The following is an 18157-nucleotide window of genomic DNA, read 5'->3' as shown; positions in this document are numbered from 1 at the left end:
TCCATCCCCTTTTATGGTCGTTCCTGTCCTGCGCCTGCATTAAACAACACAGCATGCAGAACACAGGACTCTGCTCTCATTAGGGGAGCCCACAGAGACCTGAGATGGAGCTCAGCAGTGAAAAGCCAAGTCCGTCCAACACTGGAAATCCTAGGCATAGATCAAGGTTGTAAACAAGGCCCTGAAGTCTTGATGTGTTTTATTCTTAATGTGCTTTAGGTAAGACGCCAGCGTTGTTAAGAGAGGGAACAGAAAGAGTGGAAGAGATCAACATTCTGAAACGTAACAACCAAAGAAACAAAAAAACTCTACTAGGATAGGCAAATCAAAAACATATTCTAACTACAGTACATTTCAATCATTAGTAGATGACAGATGGCAACGGCATTTTCAGGTCTATACCTTCATGCTATTAATCAGCAGCTTGTTGCAGCTGCGCTAATTAGTTAATTAGGGATCTCCAGTCCCATCTGCAGAGCAAATTCAAATCGCCGGCAGAACGGGTCTAACACCGTAATATATATAAACTATAACCGCATTTCACATTAATCGCAAATATCCCGCTCTTTCGGGTTTTCCTTTTTAGGCGCGTTGAGAGGAGGAGCGGGTGAATCCGCTGTCAGTGCGTGCACTGTGCATGTATCAGTGATACGCAGGTTCATTCAATAAGTGGTAGTGTACTGTACCTGCGCACCATTGGCATGTATGCACACTCGTTCCTGTGTGCGTGTGTGAACGAGAACGACAGGGAGAAAGAGTGCTATGCGGAGATGAATGAACGGAACGATATTTATGTTTCAAAATCGTGTAAAAAAAAAATAAATAAAAGCAGAATCAATTTGTGGCGCATTGTGGTGTATGGGAAACACTCTGTTGTATTTAGTGTAAAGCCATAAGTGATATGCTGTATGTTCTGTCTGTTGTTGGCTAACCCTTGCCTCTTGACAATATCTTTTGTACTTTTCCTACCACAATTAGCACATATGTGCCAGAGCCTCTGTGCGAAGTCGCTGTTAGTAACTTTTAATGTTGCATTGTCGAAGCAATCAGTAGAGAAATACAAAAAATCAAGCGAAAACAACAATAGTAGGCCTATTACTACTGAGTAAAAAAAAAAAAGATTACTAGGGGACACTATTTCCGTTTGTAAATGTGAGACCAGTCACTCACAGGTCACGAACAAGGCACTGTGATAAACATGGAGCAGCGGCGAACGGTGTAGCGGTGAACTCTAAGTGGAACAGCTAAGCGAAAATTAAATTTTCGTATCACTTTTGGCGATATGTGGTCATTCCAGAGATACTTAAAGTGTCTCACACCGACACCCAGTCATAACATTCATAATACTGTAAGCCTGTTTGAAGGAATAGAAGGAAATTTATGACCGAAATCCCCTTCAATTGTAGTGGTTTTCATGGAACATAATCTTCTGATGCTTAATACCATAATACAATTAAGGAGTAAATTATGGATCTGTCGTCCAGCACTGTAATGTATGTTGAAATTGTTTGAAGTTATACTTGTTAGCTCTATTCATGTATAACAGTAATATGAAGTTAGAGAGATTTAAAGGGTCCTGTTATAGAGAGGCTACAAGATGTAATCTCTTCAAACAAATACAGCGTCCGGCCTAGTGGGTTTGATTGGCTTGTAAGGTTTACAGAGTTACTTCCTCCCATGCCATGTGTTAATCAATTACTGTCTGTGTACAATAATTGTTGTATATTGATCCTGGCTTCATTTACTTCATCTACTCTAGCAGTGTCCCTAAGTGTGTCTGGACACTGCTAGAGTCTCTCTCTCTCTCTCTCTCTCTCTCTCTCTCTCTCTCTCTCTCTCTCTCTCTCTCTCTCTCTCTCTCTCTCTCTCTCTCTCTCTCTCTCTCTCTCTCTCCCTCTCCCTCTCCCTCTGACATCAGTTGGTGTAATGCATTCTCAGCCTGCACTCTGGTATCGTTTGCAATGTAATAACATTATCCAAGGCCAAGGCTGGAAGACCATGTCATAGAGCAAGATACACGCATACTGTTTAACAGGCTGGGAGGATTTAAATTGAAAATCCATAAACAACGTTCAAAGCGCTTGTTGAAACGTAAAATGGTCTGAGTGTCTCTCATCTTCTTTGCACATTTACACACGCATATGTGTATATATATGTGTTTATATGTGTATATATGTATATATGTGAATATATGTACACATGCACAGGCACACAACTAATCGTTTTGGCAGGTCTATGGGCAGGTTCTGCTATCTGTCGGCCTCTCAATGTCTAGCAGCGTTGGCTCTTAAAGGGTCCAATATCAAATCGGGTCCTGATTGAAAGGTGTTATGTCACACTGCTGGTGTGAAGATGTTTGGTTCCACAGAAATGGTTTAATTATTTCTGACACTTCTGACACACTTCACATGGAGAGCATCTACTGCGTTTATATAATTTTTCTGTGAAGGTGGCAAAATGAGACGCTATTACTATTCAAATGCCTCCCACCAATCTCTCTCTCTCCCACAAAAGGATTGATGGAATGATCCTCGAAAGGATTCGAAAAACCACCTATTCAGCATTTTACTTATCGGCCGTGACACCGGGAGGGCGGAGGACAAGCCGACACAGACAATGTTAGGGGGAGAGAGAGAGACACGCACACAGAGGGAGAGACAGACACACACACACACACACACACACACAGAGGGGAAGAGAGAGAAACACACACACACACAGAGGGGGAGAGAGAGACACAAACCCAGAGGGAGAGACAGACACAGACACACACACACACAAACAGAGGGGAAGAGAGAGAAACACACACACGCACAGAGGGGGAGAGAGAGACACATACACACAGAGGGAGAGACAGACACACACACACACACACACACACACACACACACACACACACACACACACCGAGGGGGAGAGAGAGACACACACACACCCACACAAACAGGGGGGAGAGAGAGAAACACACACACACACAGGGGGAGAGAAACACAGACACACAAACACATAGAGGGAGAGAGAGACACACACACACACACACAGGAAGAGAGAGACACACACACAGAGGGGGGGAGAGACACACACACACACACAGGGAGAGAGAGACACACACACACACAGAGGGAGAGAGAGACACACACACACACAGAGGGAGAGAGAGAGACACACACACAGGGGCAAAGAGAGAGAGACACACACACACACACACACACAGGGAGAGAGAGACACACACACACAGAGGGAGACAAAGACACACACATCCACACAGCGAGGGGGAGAGAGTAACAGAGAGAGAATACAGTACAAGGGAGAATGAGTGGTGCTAAAAGAGTGAGTGGCTCATCAGTATAACAGAAGGGAGGGTTAACGCGCGTTGAATGAATTCTCCACGCCTCACGCTATGAAGACATATATCCTCGTTCCTATTCATACCCCACATGCGCTGACACACATCTCCCTCTCTCCCTCTCTCCCTCACTCCCTCCCTCCCTCGCTCCCTCCCTCCCTGTGGCGATATCTGTCTCAGCCTTATTACTCTCTCTGAGCGGAGCCCCTCGCTCGCACACCACGCCCTGCAGATGGTACCTCCCGTGAGCACCCTCTGGCTCCCCGCTCCTCCCCTCTCGGCAGACCCCCCTCGTTACCACCCTGGTGTTTAATCGAATAAGGGGGAGGATTAAAAAGCAAGCACGCATGTAATGGAATCAGCGCAATTAAAATCGAATTTCAAAGATAATTGGTGATATGGTGTAATTCAGTAAGCAAGTTTCCTACATGTTATTTATTTGATATGGGCTAGATTCTAGCCTTTGTTTTTACAGCCAGGCGTTTTGCTTATTGCCAGCCACCAGAGATCTTAGGTCCCTCTGATATGCATTAACAAGTGCATGATTGAAAGCATGCTGTTGTTGTGTCCAGAAAAGCACGATCCTGGGTACCACACTAAAATATACCATAAAAACAACATCTCTGGTGGTAAACAAACTGACAATTGGCATGGGCCACTGGTACTAAATGTATTTTTTTATTAGCATAAATAGAAATGTGTTTGGTAGTGCACCAAGAAGGCACTACTGGTGAGTTCTGAGAACATTGGACTTTGGGCAGAGTGTGAAAGAACATGGAAGAATTCCAACCCTATTCTCCATTCTGACCCTCCATTAACCCCTGCCTCTTTGCCTGGGCAGGCCTGGCAACTCTTCATTTATATGAGCAATAAACATCTATACGAGCTATATATATGCCTTCATGCTCACTTCTGGCTCCCTTGATTTCATTACACAGGACGTCTGTGGCATTGACTAATGGAAAGCCTTTGCTCCTCTCCAGAAGCGCTACGCACTGTGCGATCTCTTTTAGCCGGTACGACTGAATAGGGAACGGTACTCCCTGTGGGTGGGAGGCCCCAGCGGCCCCACTGGCCCCAGCGGCCCCACTGGCCACAGCGGCCCCACTGGCCCCACTGGCCACAGCGGCCCCAGCGGCCCCACTGGCCCCACTGGCCCCAGCGGCCCCACTGGCCACAGCGGCCCCAGCGGCCCCACTGGCCCCACTGGCCCCAGCGGCCCCACTGGCCCCACTGGCCCCAGCGGCCCCACTGGCCACAGCGGCCCCAGTGGCCCCACTGGCCCCAGCGGCCCCACTGGCCCCACTGGCCACAGCGGCCCCAGCGGCCCCACTGGCCCCACTGGCCCCAGCGGCCCCACTGGCCCCACTGGCCACAGCGGCCCCAGCGGCCCCACTGGCCCCACTGGCCACAGCGGCCCCAGCGGCCCCACTGGCCCCACTGGCCCCAGCGGCCCCAGACGTTAGAGGTGCCCATTTGAAGCGGCGGCTGGTCTCGCTCCTGGTCCTGTGTCACTTAACACGAGTGGGGGAGCTCCGTCCCAGCATGCCGTGTCTCAGTGCCGGCCCTCCCGCCAGTAGTCGCCGTGCCCCCAGAGAGAGGCAAGGCCTCATGAGGCTCTGACCAAAGCCAGTGGATCCACTTTAAACAGACAGGAATGATGGTCAATATTAGTTTCTTGTTTGCTGAGAAATTGTAATCAATATTCTTTATTTTTTTTGTGGTTTGTGCTGGAGTTGGCTTGATCTGCAAAAAGAAAATCCATTGTGGAATATGAGAGCACCTGATTGTGGAGAGCGCTGTGTTCATCAGTACAACATTGCCCCCTAAAGCTTCTCCTCAGTGCCTCACACCAGGTCCCTGAAGACACCGCGAACTGGAAACAGCACAGGTATTCACCACTACTCGGCCAGAGTCATTCTGTCCTGCCACCTCACCCCAATTGTCCTCCCACGTCCAGTCTGCAGATGTTCAGAGTAGACGTCCTCAATGAGGTGCAGATCCAGACGTGCAGAGGCCTGTGAGGGAGGAACGACAACACAGAAAGATCTGGAAGAAGCATGTTGCACTTTCGTTCGAGAGACATGGGTTCAAATCCCAACCCAGACTATAAGTGAAGCTAATAGGAAGAAATAAATAAACATAGTTGTTAGTGAGTGAGATCTGTGACAGTGAAGGGTAAAGGGCGTGTACATCATGTGTCACATTGCAATGACGCCTACATTTCAGAAGTATAGCGTAGGAATAGTATTGTATTTGGTAGTAATGGTATTTCGGTCATAATAATTCATTGTGAAATAATTTGTCATTATGGGGTCACATTGTGATATTAGAAACTGCCACAGCGTTGCTCATGTGAGACAAAGTTTTGATAGGCCTAGGTTACGGTATATTTAGGGTTGATTAGGATTTTACATTCGACAAATCATTCAAGGCATCAGAAAATGGCGGAGTATCGACAGCCAAGAAATGTATGCATTCTGAAGAACAAGCCGTATAACTATCTATAAATATCATCCAGACATCTGCAAAGAGTCACAACAGTGACTTGGAGGTGGGAGTTCGTTTTTATTTATATGTTCTCTACTATCTCTTTAATAATTCAAACACAGGAATTGAATTCAGTTTTTTGATTGAATGCACAATGACACAATTATAAAATATAAAAGAACACCATGGGTCTAACTTAATTCTGAGCAGACTTTATCAGGGGGCTGCAGTGAGTGGGTTCGCTGCGCCCCCTGGCGGCTGAAGATTACCTGCTTGACGGCTGCTGTCCTCCAGTGTGTTGACGCGACGGATTGCTTTTAGGAGCAACCTCTGGAAAGCTTCAGGAGGAAGGATTTCTACGATTTATTACTGCGCGACGTGAGGAAAACGTTTGATTAAAGACAAAATGGGTAAGGTAGTAAGACATAGGAATGAATGTGTGTAGTAAATGTAGTCCTTAGTTCTCTGATGGCAGAGTCCACTAGCAGCTAGCTAGCGGCGCCCTGTAGCAAGAGCTAAAGCGTGTAGCGGGCTCATGTCAACACAGTCATGCACATGCATTGATTCCAAATTACATGTTTAATGCTTATTGTATGAAAGACAACCTCGGATGGAACTACCTCAGTGGATATGGGTCGACGGAAGGGGGGATTACGGTTAAAGTAGTAACGCACCCCGCTAGCGGCTAAAGCTAGTCTGCTAGCCTGCTAACGGCTAATGCGGCTGTCAGCCTCTATTTTTAAAACTGTCCAACAACTAAATTACATGACGTCAGCTAAAACCTTTTCGGCTGTTCGGTCATAACGTTTGACACCGAAAGGACGAGTCAAGGGAAACGGTGTTAGCCAGTCAGCTAACAGACGTATTGCAATATTTAAATCCTGCATTACAATCGAGCTTGGGCTTTTGTTGACATGTGACCCAGATGAGGATAAACCCGTCCACCTGGACTACAGGTATATGTGGATAGACCAGTCCACCTGGACTACAGGTCTGGTCTCTGAGGATAGGCCAGTCCTTCTGAACCACAGGTCTGACCCCCTGGTCTCTGAGGATAGACGACTCCACCTAAACCACAGTTCCGAACGCCTGATCGGACTCTCTCTTACATCGCTGCCCTTATCACATTTGAAACCAATTCTCAGTGTTCAGTGCCTCACAGACTTGATAAAACACGTCACTTACTACATTGGAATAGTAAGTCGACCTCATGTTTTTTTCCTTGTTCGACAGGTGTCCATGCGGCACTATAACCTTGACAAAAGTTCATAACTGAGTCATATTAAGCAGGCTACGACACTATGGCATGTTGCACTTCCATACAGCATCAGGTAGCTGTAAAGTCTGTTCCTGACCACGGCCTACTGCTGAGCAGAATCATTTTATGGAATCATTACAATGTTCTTAATATAAACAATCCCAACGTTATCATTGCTCTTTTACTATCTTCTTCATACCAAGTTATCCTGCCGAGAGGTCTTGAGTGTGATAGTGTAAGCTCTGTGTGGCCATGAAATACAATGTTAGTTGCCTCATTTAATGCCGGGAATGGATATTGTGTGAGATTTTCTATGCAGTCAATAATCTCTGCTGTTAATCGGTTTTGTAGAGTGGCAGGAATACCCTGATGTCAGCCAAAAGCAGGTCAATCTCTGGCCAGAGATGGAGGATTTAGACATTTTCTTCTATGGCTGCAAGCATAAAATAAAGGCATAGACCTTTCCAAGGCTCATACCTCATGTAATGTTACCCCCCCCCCCCCTTGTTTCCGCAACGTTACCTAATTTTAGTTTTAGGTGGGGTTGGAGAAACGTGATACACATCAGTGAAATACCCTGCACCCCTCAGACACATGCTACCAGCTACTCATTTGTGTGTGTGTGTGTGTGTGTGTGTGTTCCCTCTCCCTCTCTCTCTCTCTCTCTCTCTCTCTGCAGAACCGTCTGCCAGTCCGGCCAAGGATACCTGCCGGATGAACCGCTACAAGAACAAAGCCCTGAACCCCGAGGAGATGCGGCGCCGGCGGGAGGAGGAGGGCCTCCAGCTCAGGAAGCAGAAACGAGAGCAGCAGGTGGTCACAGACTCCATATAGGGCCCTCATGATGGAGGGCCCCTGGTCCAGATGGGGAGTGGCCCTCATGAGGGAGGGCCCCTGGTCCAGAAGGGGAGTGGCCCTCATGAGGGAGGGCCCCTGGTCCAGAAGGGGCGTGGCCCTCATGATGTAGGGCCCCTGGTCCAGAAGGGGAGTGGCCCTCATGAGGGAGGGCCCCTGGTCCAGAAGGGGAGTGGCCCTCATGATGGAGGGCCCAGTAGGGGGTGGCCCACTAAGTAATAATCAATATAATGATCACACTTTTTTAGCATTATTGAAGATCTTGGTCCTATTTGGAGCCATGCAGAACATAAGTCCATGACCTGAATGGTCCAACTATTGCGCCAATTTATCAAAGACACAAAGTTGAAGATGCAGACCACATTATTCTTCACAACAATGGTGTGAAGAAGAGGTTAGAAGATGAGTGTTACGGTGTCGCTAAGCCTCTACTATATCCTGTTTGATGCGGAATTGCACATTGTGCAATTGTTCTGAGAATTTGAGTCAGGCGATTCATGGTTAGCGTTTTAGGGTACAACACCGCATCATAAACTGTGGCTGCAGTATCTAGGCTGCCATAGCAACGCTGAATCTTAATGAGGGGAAAAGGCTGAAACATTTTTTTCTTAATATTTAAATAATTACTGAATGAACTGGTGACTTTACGATTAGTTCAGCTGTATTGGTGCGCTTAAGCTTAAAATAAGGAAGTCAATTCTACATGAGTGCAGTGCTTTTGTGTACATTTTGTGTCACTGTGACCTGACCCATATCCCTTTTGAGTCGCAGCTCTTCAAGAGACGAAACGTGGACATGCTCAGTGAAGAGGCGGCCATGTTTGAGAGTCCTCTGGTGGATTCCTACCTCAACTCACCGGTCACAGTGAGCTCCACACAAACATCTACACATCCATATCCCAATAGACTCATGCCTGGTTCTTGGTCCATATTTAGTTTCAGTTCTGGTGGCTAATGTTTCCCAGCCGGCTAGTGGGTTGAGAACTCTGGGAAATGTAGTCTCTGAGTGTGTGTGCTTGTTGTTTGTCAGGAAGGGGTGATAACCAGAGAAATGGTAGAGATGCTGTTCTCAGAAGACCCAGAGCTCCAGCTAAGCACCACGCAAAAGTTCAGAAAGCTACTCTCCAAAGGTAATCCATCCCTGAACCGTGTCGCCCACGGGGCTGAGCCACCATGTTCGATCACAACATCTCACGCCTCGTGTTGTATGGGTTCATCCACCTCAGAGCCCAACCCCCCCATCGATGAGGTCATCAACACACCGGGGCTGGTGGAGCGCTTTGTTGAGTTCCTGAAGCTGAGTGTCAACTGCACACTGCAGGTACACTCACTCACACTCACTCACGCACACTTACATACAAGCACACACAGACACACACACACTCTCACGCACACACTTGCATACACGCGCACGCGCACTTACATTCACACGCACCTACAGGTACACACACAGACAGGTAGACAGACACGGACAGATGCACACAGACATTCACACACACACGGACAATCACACGCACACACAGACATTCACACCCGCATACAGGTACACACGGCACTTCTGCCAAGGTCTAATCTGTTGTTTCCCCGGTAGTTCGAGGCGGCGTGGGCGCTGACCAACATCGCGTCGGGAACGTCCATGCAGACGAAGACGGTGATCGAGGCCGGGGCGGTGCCCGTCTTCATAGAGCTCCTCAACTCTGACTTTGAGGACGTCCAGGAGCAGGTAATGACCGGCCTGGTGTTCCTCACGGCGCCCGTTGAACCCAGTGCGCTGACCACCTGCTGTGCTTGTTTGTCCAGGCGGTCTGGGCCCTGGGTAACATTGCCGGGGACAGTGCGGTGTGCCGGGACTATGTGCTGAACTGCAACATCCTCCCACCACTATTAATGTAAGTTTGTCTACCTTGCCCCACGCTGACATTTGACCAAGCCTACACACCGTGTACAACCGTCCTGTCTTACTCTTTGGTGCACAGATCAAGTGACCGATCTAATCAATGGACAGTAAAAAAGGGATTAATGGTTAACATGAGACTCATCTCAGAAGCAGCAGTCCTACATGATGGCAGACAGACACGGCCTGAACCACATGACCTCAAAGGGTGGAACTCGGCATTGTTAAGTTGCGCACATATTCTATTGAAGTCAAAGGGATGCTTCAGAAAGGATCTTAACGTATTCCTACAGGAGACACTCTTGTAAAGTTAACTACCGCTGGCCAAGATGTGTTGGCCAGGGGCATCCATAAGGCCATACATGGCCTGGGCTGCCATGTGATGTGCCTTGTGCTCACTGTTTGAACTCTCCTGTCAGGCTTCTGACCAAATCCACCAGACTGACCATGACCAGGAACGCCGTCTGGGCGCTGTCCAACCTGTGTCGAGGGAAGAACCCGCCGCCTGCCTTTGAAAAGGTCAGTCCTCCCCTCTCCATGGGGACCAGGCCGCTGTAGCCTTTCTACTTCTTATGGATTAAGGGGTCTTTAAGGGGGAGATGGTGGAGCTCTGTATCTGACTGTGTGCGTGGCCCCCAGCTCTGTATCTGACTGTGTGTGCGTGGCCCCCAGCTCTGTATCTGACTGTGTGCGTGGCCCCCAGCTCTGTATCTGACTGTGTGTGCGTGGCCCCCAGCTCTGTATCTGACTGTGTGCGTGGCCCCCAGCTCTGTATCTGACTGTGTGCGTGGCCCCCAGCTCTGTATCTGACTGTGTGTGCGTGGCCCCCAGCTCTGTATCTGACTGTGTGTGCGTGGCCCCCAGCTCTGTATCTGACTGTGTGTGCGTGGCCCCCAGCTCTGTATCTGACTGTGTGTGCGTGGCCCCCAGCTCTGTATCTGACTGTGTGTGCGTGGCCCCCAGCTCTGTATCTGACTGTGTGCGTGGCCCCCAGCTCTGTATCTGACTGCGTGTGCGTGGCCCCCAGCTCTGTATCTGACTGTGTGTGCGTGGCCCCCAGCTCTGTATCTGACTGTGTGTGCGTGGCCCCCAGCTCTGTATCTGACTGTGTGTGCGTGGCCCCCAGCTCTGTATCTGACTGTGTGCGTGGCCCCCAGCTCTGTATCTGACTGTGTGTGCGTGGCCCCCAGGTGTCCCCCTGCCTCCCGGTGCTGTCCAGGCTCCTGTTCAGCAGCGACCCCGACCTGCTGGCAGACGCCTGCTGGGCCCTGTCCTACCTCTCAGACGGACCCAACGACAAGATCCAGGCCGTCATCGACTCGGGGGTGTGCCGGCGCCTGGTGGAGCTCCTCATGTCAGTGAGGCAGCAGTACAGTCCAAACCTCTTTTACCCTCACCTCAGACTGTGGGGAACTAGCTTAAATTATAAAGTGGGATTAGTCGGAAATTAAGGAGGTAGTGATTTATTTTGATCTGATTTACAAAGAACTGCTTCGCTCTTGGCCGGCGGCTTCTCTTTGAATAATGCTGCCCGATTAAAGCCTGCCTTATGAAATAGGATTTGTAAATGGCCGTGGGAATTAGGGATACAAAACTGGACGCGAGGAAACTGATACTTGCCAAGCAAATCATAATATGATGACAAATATATGGTAATCTAAAATAGTTTTGAAGTCATTTTTGTCTGTCTGTTTTATACAGTGCTTAAAGTGCAATGTATTGGATATGTTTAAAGTGGGCCATTATGTGCACTGCCGACAAATCCTGTACGAATCATCATGCCATGGGTGTGTTCTGTCTGGGTGTAAACGATAAGTCAGCTTGGCTCTGCCCCAAGGGTTTTTGTCTTCATCCACTTCCTGTGTCCCTGACTCCACCCCCTTATCTCGGCCCTCTCCTCTGCAGGCACAGCGACTATAAGGTGGCCTCTCCTGCTCTGAGAGCTGTGGGGAACATTGTGACCGGGGACGACATCCAGACACAGGTGAGCACAACGCTGCGCTTCAGGAGGGTCGTCGAAGGTTCTCCTCCATGTCTTTTAAACGTTCCTATGTTTCCCTAATGCATTTGTTTGAGTGTTGTATAGTTTTGTAGCCTGTTGGCTACGAGGTCCCGGCACATTCCTGGTGCCCTGCATCAGTCCTGGCTTTAGCCACAGTCCTGGCTTTAGCCTCAGACTGCAGGCTGAAGCCAGTGGGTGGTGTAAAGCCTCCAGTCAGGGGCACTGGGTGGGTGGTGTAAAGCGGCCAGCCAGGCTCATTGTGTGCATGTTCTCTGTGTAGGTGGTGTTGAACTGCTCGGCGCTGCCCTGCCTGCTGCACCTCCTCAGCAGCGCTAAAGAGTCCATCCGCAAAGAGGCCTGCTGGACCATCTCCAACATCACCGCCGGCAACAGGGCGCAGATACAGGTGTGGCCTCAGAGCTACATACAGGGGTTACCATGGCTACAGGGCGCAGATCCAGGTGTGGCCTCGGAGCTAGATACAGGGGTTACCATGGCCACAGGGCGCAGATACAGGTGTCGCCTCAGGGCTAGATACAGGGGTTACCATGGCTACAGGGCGCAGATACAGGTGTGGCCTCAGAGCTAGATACAGGGGTTACCATGGCTACAGGGCGCAGATACAGGTGTGGCCTCAGAGCTAGATACAGGGGTTACCATGGCTACAGGGCGCAGATACAGGTGGGGCCTCAGAGCTAGATACAGGGGTTACCATGGCTACAGGGCGCAGATACAGGTGTGGCCTCAGGGCTAGATACAGGGGTTACCATGGCTACAGGGCGCAGATACAGGTGTGGCCTCAGAGCTAGATACAGGGGTTACCATGGCTACAGGGCGCAGATACAGGTGGGGCCTGAGAGCTAGCTGGATACAAGGGTTACCATGGCTACACAGGGCGTAGATAGAGGTGTTACCATGGCTACAGAGCGCAGATACAGGTGTTACCATGGCTACAGAGCGCAGATACAGGTGTTACCATGGCTACAGAGCGCAGATACGGGTGTTACCATGGCTACAGATCTAGATACAGGTGTAACCATGGCTACAGAGCTCAGATACGGGTGTTACCATGGCTACAGAGCGCAGATACAGGTGTTACCATGGCTACAGAGTGCAGATGCAGGTGTTACCATGGTTACAGAGCGCAGATGCAGGTGTTACCATGGCTACAGAGCTTGGATATGGTTGTTACCATGGCTACAGATCTAGATACAGGTGTTACCATGGCTACAGAACTCAGATACAGGTGCTACCATGGTGTAACATGCGTTGTGTTTATCTCTGAAGCATGGACTGGGACTCTCAGCATTGGGTGCAGTGGTTGTATTGCCTGCACAATGGACCAGCAAACATACAGACAGGGTATATAATTTCCTGGTCCGCCTAGACAAAATAAATACAATATTACAAATTGCACGATAACCTGTGCGTGCAAACAAAATAAAATGGATAATACCATGCCAAATATCACAAGAATGTATTAAACAACCGTCTGGAGATAAGTGACGATAATGATAACATGACTAACAGATATTTCATGCTGACGCGTTTCTTGCTCAACCTACCTGCAGCAGATGCCGTCCTTTCTGCCCCAGCATACCCAGGATGCAACACTGTACCGAAATATCACAAGTCTTGACCCAATGACTGGATGGATTTAACAATATTCTCATACTCATTTTATTTACTCCCTTACAATGGGTGGGTTGAGATTGGTTAAAAAGAGGACATCCCACAAGGACCTGAGGGACTTGATTATCTGCCTGATATCCAGAGAGACCAGGCAGGAGAGTAGATCCAAAAACAAAGGGCTGGGGAAGTGTTTATCTCCTCCTCCGTGCTCTTCCCACAGACGGTGATCGACGCCAACATCTTCCCGGTGCTCATCGACATCCTGCAAAAGGCGGAGTTCAGGACCAGGAAGGAGGCCGCCTGGGCCATCACCAACGCCACCTCGGGAGGAACGCCCGAGCAGATCAGGTCCTCAGAGCTCCACCACACCTGTTGACCTCAGACATTCATTTCACTTGGTATTAGAAGGTCAGGTCCTCAGACATTCACTACACCTGTTATTAGATGACTGTAACCTGTCATTATAACACCTGGTATTAGCAGACTGTGACCTGTCATTATAACACCTGGTATTAGCAGACTGACCTGTCATTATAACACCTGACCTGGTATTAGCAGACTGTAACCTGTCATTATAACACCTGGTATTAGCAGACTGTAACCTGTCATTATAACACCTGGTATTAGCAGACTGTAACCTGTCATTATAACACCTGGTATTAGCAGACTGTAACCTGTCATTATAACACCTGGTATTAGGTACCTGGTGAACCTCGGCTGCATCAAGCCCCTGTGTGACCTGCTGACCGTCATGGACTCCAAGATCGTGCAGGTGGCTCTGAACGGCCTGGAGAACATCCTCCGTCTGGGGGAGCAGGAGGCCAAGCAGGAGACCAGCGGAGCAGGGGTCAACCCCTACTGCAGCCTCATCGAGGAGGCCTACGGTCAGCACACACACACACTGCTGGTCACCACACACACTGCTGGTCACCACACACGCACTGCTGGTCCACACACTGCGGGTTACCACGTACACACTGCTGGTCCTCTCTGTCTCTGTCTCTGTCTGTCTGTGTCTCTGTCTCTCTGTCTCTCTGTCTGTCTCTGTCTCTCTGGGTGTCTGTGTCTGTCTCTCTGTCTCTGTCTCTCTGGGTGTCTGTGTCTCTGTCTGTCTCTCTCTGTCTCTGGGTGTCTGTCTCTGGGTGTCTGTGTCTCTGTCTGTCCACACACGCATGACCCAATGGGGGGCTGGAGGGGTCATCAGAGAGGGATGGATGCTAGAAAAGACAAAGTCCCGTAGAATTGTAACCTGTATGAGGAGCAATGATTCAGGATCCCTTCCTCTTGGATTCTGTTCTACTGTGAATGTACATTTGAATGATTCAAGTATTATTATTCTTTTCATGATTCAGAAAAAAGAAACATGGAAACAGTTTAGGCCCCGTTATTGTTAAATCTCACCCCTTTCTCTGCGCTCCTCAGGTCTGGACAAGATCGAGTTCCTCCAGAGCCACGACAACCAGGAGATCTACCAGAAGGCCTTCGACCTGATCGAGCACTACTTCGGCGTGGAGGAGGACGACGTGGCGGGCCTGGCGCCGCAGGTGGACCAGGCCGGCCAGCAGTTCCTCTTCCCCCAGCAGGAGGCCCCCATGGAGGGCTTCCAGCTATAACTCCCCCGGCCCCCCATCCTCCAGGGTACATCCAGAGGGCACCCCTGTACCGTCTGACGCCCTCCCTCTCTCCCATGTGTGAGGTCCCATCTCCCCCATCTACCTTCTCCCCCCGCCCCCGCCCTATCCTGCAGCCTCCGGTCAGCCCTGCTCGTCGCCAGGAGCGCTGACCTTTAAACGATCCTACCTAGTCTGAGAAATACCCAACTCAAACGGTCCGAGGACACAATCACCTTGACAAAGGCCAGCGCGAGCAAGTGCGTCGTGGACATCTCTTCAACGTGCTGACATGCCATGGCTCATAGGGGTCAGCGTAAGGCTTCCTCTCTCTGGATCACGGGACCCGTGGAGAGCTCTGAGGGTCCTGAGGTTGCAGGGCCAAAAAATAGATGAATTCATGGTCCTTTCTTTGCCTCGAGGGAGGCTTGTTGAATCCTGCTTTTCTTTTCCTATGTTCTGCGTTTGAGGATTAGTTTGGTAGCCCTCCCTGGTTCCTGGGTGTGGAGCAGCGTTTGGGTTCTGCCACAGTGGCCGTAGATTCAGGGCTGGTCTCTCATGGTAAGAGAGGAACCGCCTCTAGGGGGTGTTGCTCCTCCCCATGGAAACACTGGGAGGGGGCGGGGCTAGTCCGACAGAGGCGGGGCCATGCCATTTTGAGTTGACGGGATGAGTTATTCCCTGATTTTGCTTTTCAGATAGTAGATAGAGTGGGGGGGGGCTGGGGTTGAAGGTGATGAAGTAAGATGTCATTTAGGTTGAGGTGGTTCAGGTTTTGGGGGTTGGTGTTATGGGGTGGGGCGGGGGGGGGGGGTCTAATGTTCGTGGTGTGCCGTGTTATTAATAATGAACCCTTTGGATTATGAAGTTCTCTTGACTAATAAGATAGAGCATGGCTGGTGGTCAGCCTGCAGGGGAGGGGTGTGTTACCGGGACCCCGTGGGGGGCTTATAGGGTGCATGCGTTTCTACGGTGATGTCAACCATACTCGGACCCGGAGGTTACAGAGGTGTCATGGAGTGCAAACCGGTGTCACTCACAAAACCAATTTTGCGCTGCTGCTTCTACGCAGCGGTGCGCGTGGTCGACGGTCCACCGGGGATGTCTTTACTATTGGAGTCTGTGGCCTAAAGGGGCAGACTAGGTGACGGCTGTTTGTCCCACAGGACACCTCTGTGAAGGCTCCGTGAGCGTGGCTCTGCTGCGACCCCTCCCCGTCTCCTGCATGGCGTTTATGACCCTACTCCAAGTCAAACTATATCCCTGGCCAAACTCGGTGGCAGACTCGTACTACACAATAAGAGCGTCAATGCAGTGGTACACCTGGAGGACTCCCACTGGACAGGTTGCATCTAGTGGGTGGTTTTTGAGTTTCTTATTTTGGTGCTGGTGTGGTCCCAGTGGTAGCAAGGGTGTGTTGTACAGCAGTTGATAGATATCTAACCTTAATGATTCTTGGTTACCTTTATCGTGGAGAATGGCTTTGACAACTGGTGATGATGTTGCATGGGTCCATTGTAATATATAAAGGTGTGGGTATATATTCAAATCAATGGCTTACAACGTGTAGTACCAACTAGGGTCTGGCTAGGGATACGTCTTATGTGATGAGCCTAAACCTCCAAAACAAAACTTAAGATGTATAGAGCACACATTACACGCACACTTGCATCCAACACCAGCAGACACTGCACACACACACCTTACCCATGAGTGGGTTCTCGCATTTGACAATGGTTTCCTCGATGACAGGTTTTACAGTGCACTCCTCTCCAAGGGGGGGAGGGGGAAAGCTATGCACACGTTATTCTGTTCCTCTGTCAAAATGACCTGTATTCTAGGATACCTTTTTCATTTGCGAGCCACTTGACATGAGAGGATTTCAGCCTCGTAAACCCTGATCCCAGGTCAGCTGCCCTCCTGCCGCGGGTCACCACAGGCCCACTGGGGGAGGCCCAGCGGAACTGGGATCAGCGTTCCTCCGGGCACAACGGTCTGCTAGTGTGATGTTTGACTGACAGGCACTGCGTGAAGACGGATATATTCATTTTGTTTTACGACCCCCTTAAGGAGCACTTATTCAGTGGATCAAACCCCACTGCTGGGACTCGGCGTGCAGGCTCGACTGTGGCTTTGGTCTGAGCTTAATGCAGTGTGTGTGTTTTGTATGGATCTAATATCTATATGGTAATCACATGCACACACACACACCGAAACGTTACATCAGATTCGAATTGATGAACCTTATTGGGGATCATCCCGGCCAACAGACGCCCAGCAGCAGCAGCAGCACGGTCTAATGGCAGGGGAGACTGTCTCTCTGCCGGTCTCTCTGCCGGTCTGGAGATCCACAGTAGGCGTGTTCCTACCACGCTGGAGAGGTTCAGCGGTGGACGCCGTCAAGCGGGCGGTTAGCCGCGCCCCGTCGCTCACGGCTTCAACGGCAGCGCGTTGCGCCCGCCGAGCAGCATTTATATCGATGGACTTTGGTTTAATTTCCACTTCTGGTCAAGATCCTCAAAGAATTTCCGGAGTGGCAAAGAAAACATGCTCACGAAAGAAGAATCTATAAAAAAAAAAGAAAATATTTATATTTTAAGAAATGCACTCCTATTCACTAAAGTGCCAAACCCGACCAACAACAGACTGAGATTCCTAGGTTTCTGACTGATAGACTTTTTTTCCTTTTTATTTTCTTCTTTTTGTCCTTTTTGTACTTGAATGTGCACACGTTTTGTGCAAAACATTGCTGCTCTCCTTATCTCAACATTTCATTATATTGCCATTTATTCTTTCTTTAAGTGGCATTCTTCAACATACAGGAAGTAAATCAGGACGCAGGATGTGACTTCATTGTTCGGGGCAACAAAGGGCTTAATGATTGCGTCACATTGCGAACTCCGAGTTGTGTCCCACTTCTTCCAGTGTTGTTGTGTTGTGGCTCAGGGGGACCCCACCACCCCCGGTGTTCCCAGTGACACGGTGACATTGGCTGACCCCCTGGGTCGGCTTGGGTGATTAACATGAGGTTCAATATGCGGCCAATATCCACTTCCCAACACTGTTCAGAA

The 18157-nt window shown here is 49.7% G+C and overlaps 1 protein-coding gene across 1 annotated transcript; it reads left to right on the top strand.

Annotated features, from left to right (window-relative positions):
* Positions 1-6099: 6099 nt before the first annotated feature.
* kpna6 (karyopherin alpha 6 (importin alpha 7)) lies at positions 6100-15424 on the top strand. Its single transcript, XM_056583037.1, has 14 exons — positions 6100-6246; positions 7774-7907; positions 8721-8813; positions 8979-9078; positions 9175-9269; positions 9540-9671; positions 9749-9837; positions 10262-10361; positions 11033-11196; positions 11748-11826; positions 12125-12250; positions 13697-13824; positions 14176-14360; positions 14899-15424. Exons 1-14 carry the CDS (start codon positions 6243-6245, stop codon positions 15087-15089), a joined length of 1620 nt encoding a protein of 539 aa, XP_056439012.1. The 5' UTR covers positions 6100-6242; the 3' UTR covers positions 15090-15424.
* Positions 15425-18157: the final 2733 nt, after the last annotated feature.

Source organism: Gadus chalcogrammus, chromosome 22, assembly GCF_026213295.1.
Source record: "Gadus chalcogrammus isolate NIFS_2021 chromosome 22, NIFS_Gcha_1.0, whole genome shotgun sequence".
Classification (NCBI taxonomy): Eukaryota; Metazoa; Chordata; class Actinopteri; order Gadiformes; family Gadidae; genus Gadus; species Gadus chalcogrammus.
The sequence above is the reverse complement of the archived record's forward strand: the minus strand, read 5'-3'. Positions and strand labels throughout refer to the sequence as shown.

What these genes read in the sequence shown, in the direction of transcription:
- kpna6 (XM_056583037.1), top strand. An exon ending in CAGAAAGCTACTCTCCAAAG is followed by an intron (nt 9,079 to 9,174) that starts GTAATCCATCCC and finishes CATCCACCTCAG; the next exon opens with AGCCCAACCCCCCCATCGAT. An exon ending in ATCCTCCCACCACTATTAAT is followed by an intron (nt 9,838 to 10,261) that starts GTAAGTTTGTCT and finishes CTCTCCTGTCAG; the next exon opens with GCTTCTGACCAAATCCACCA.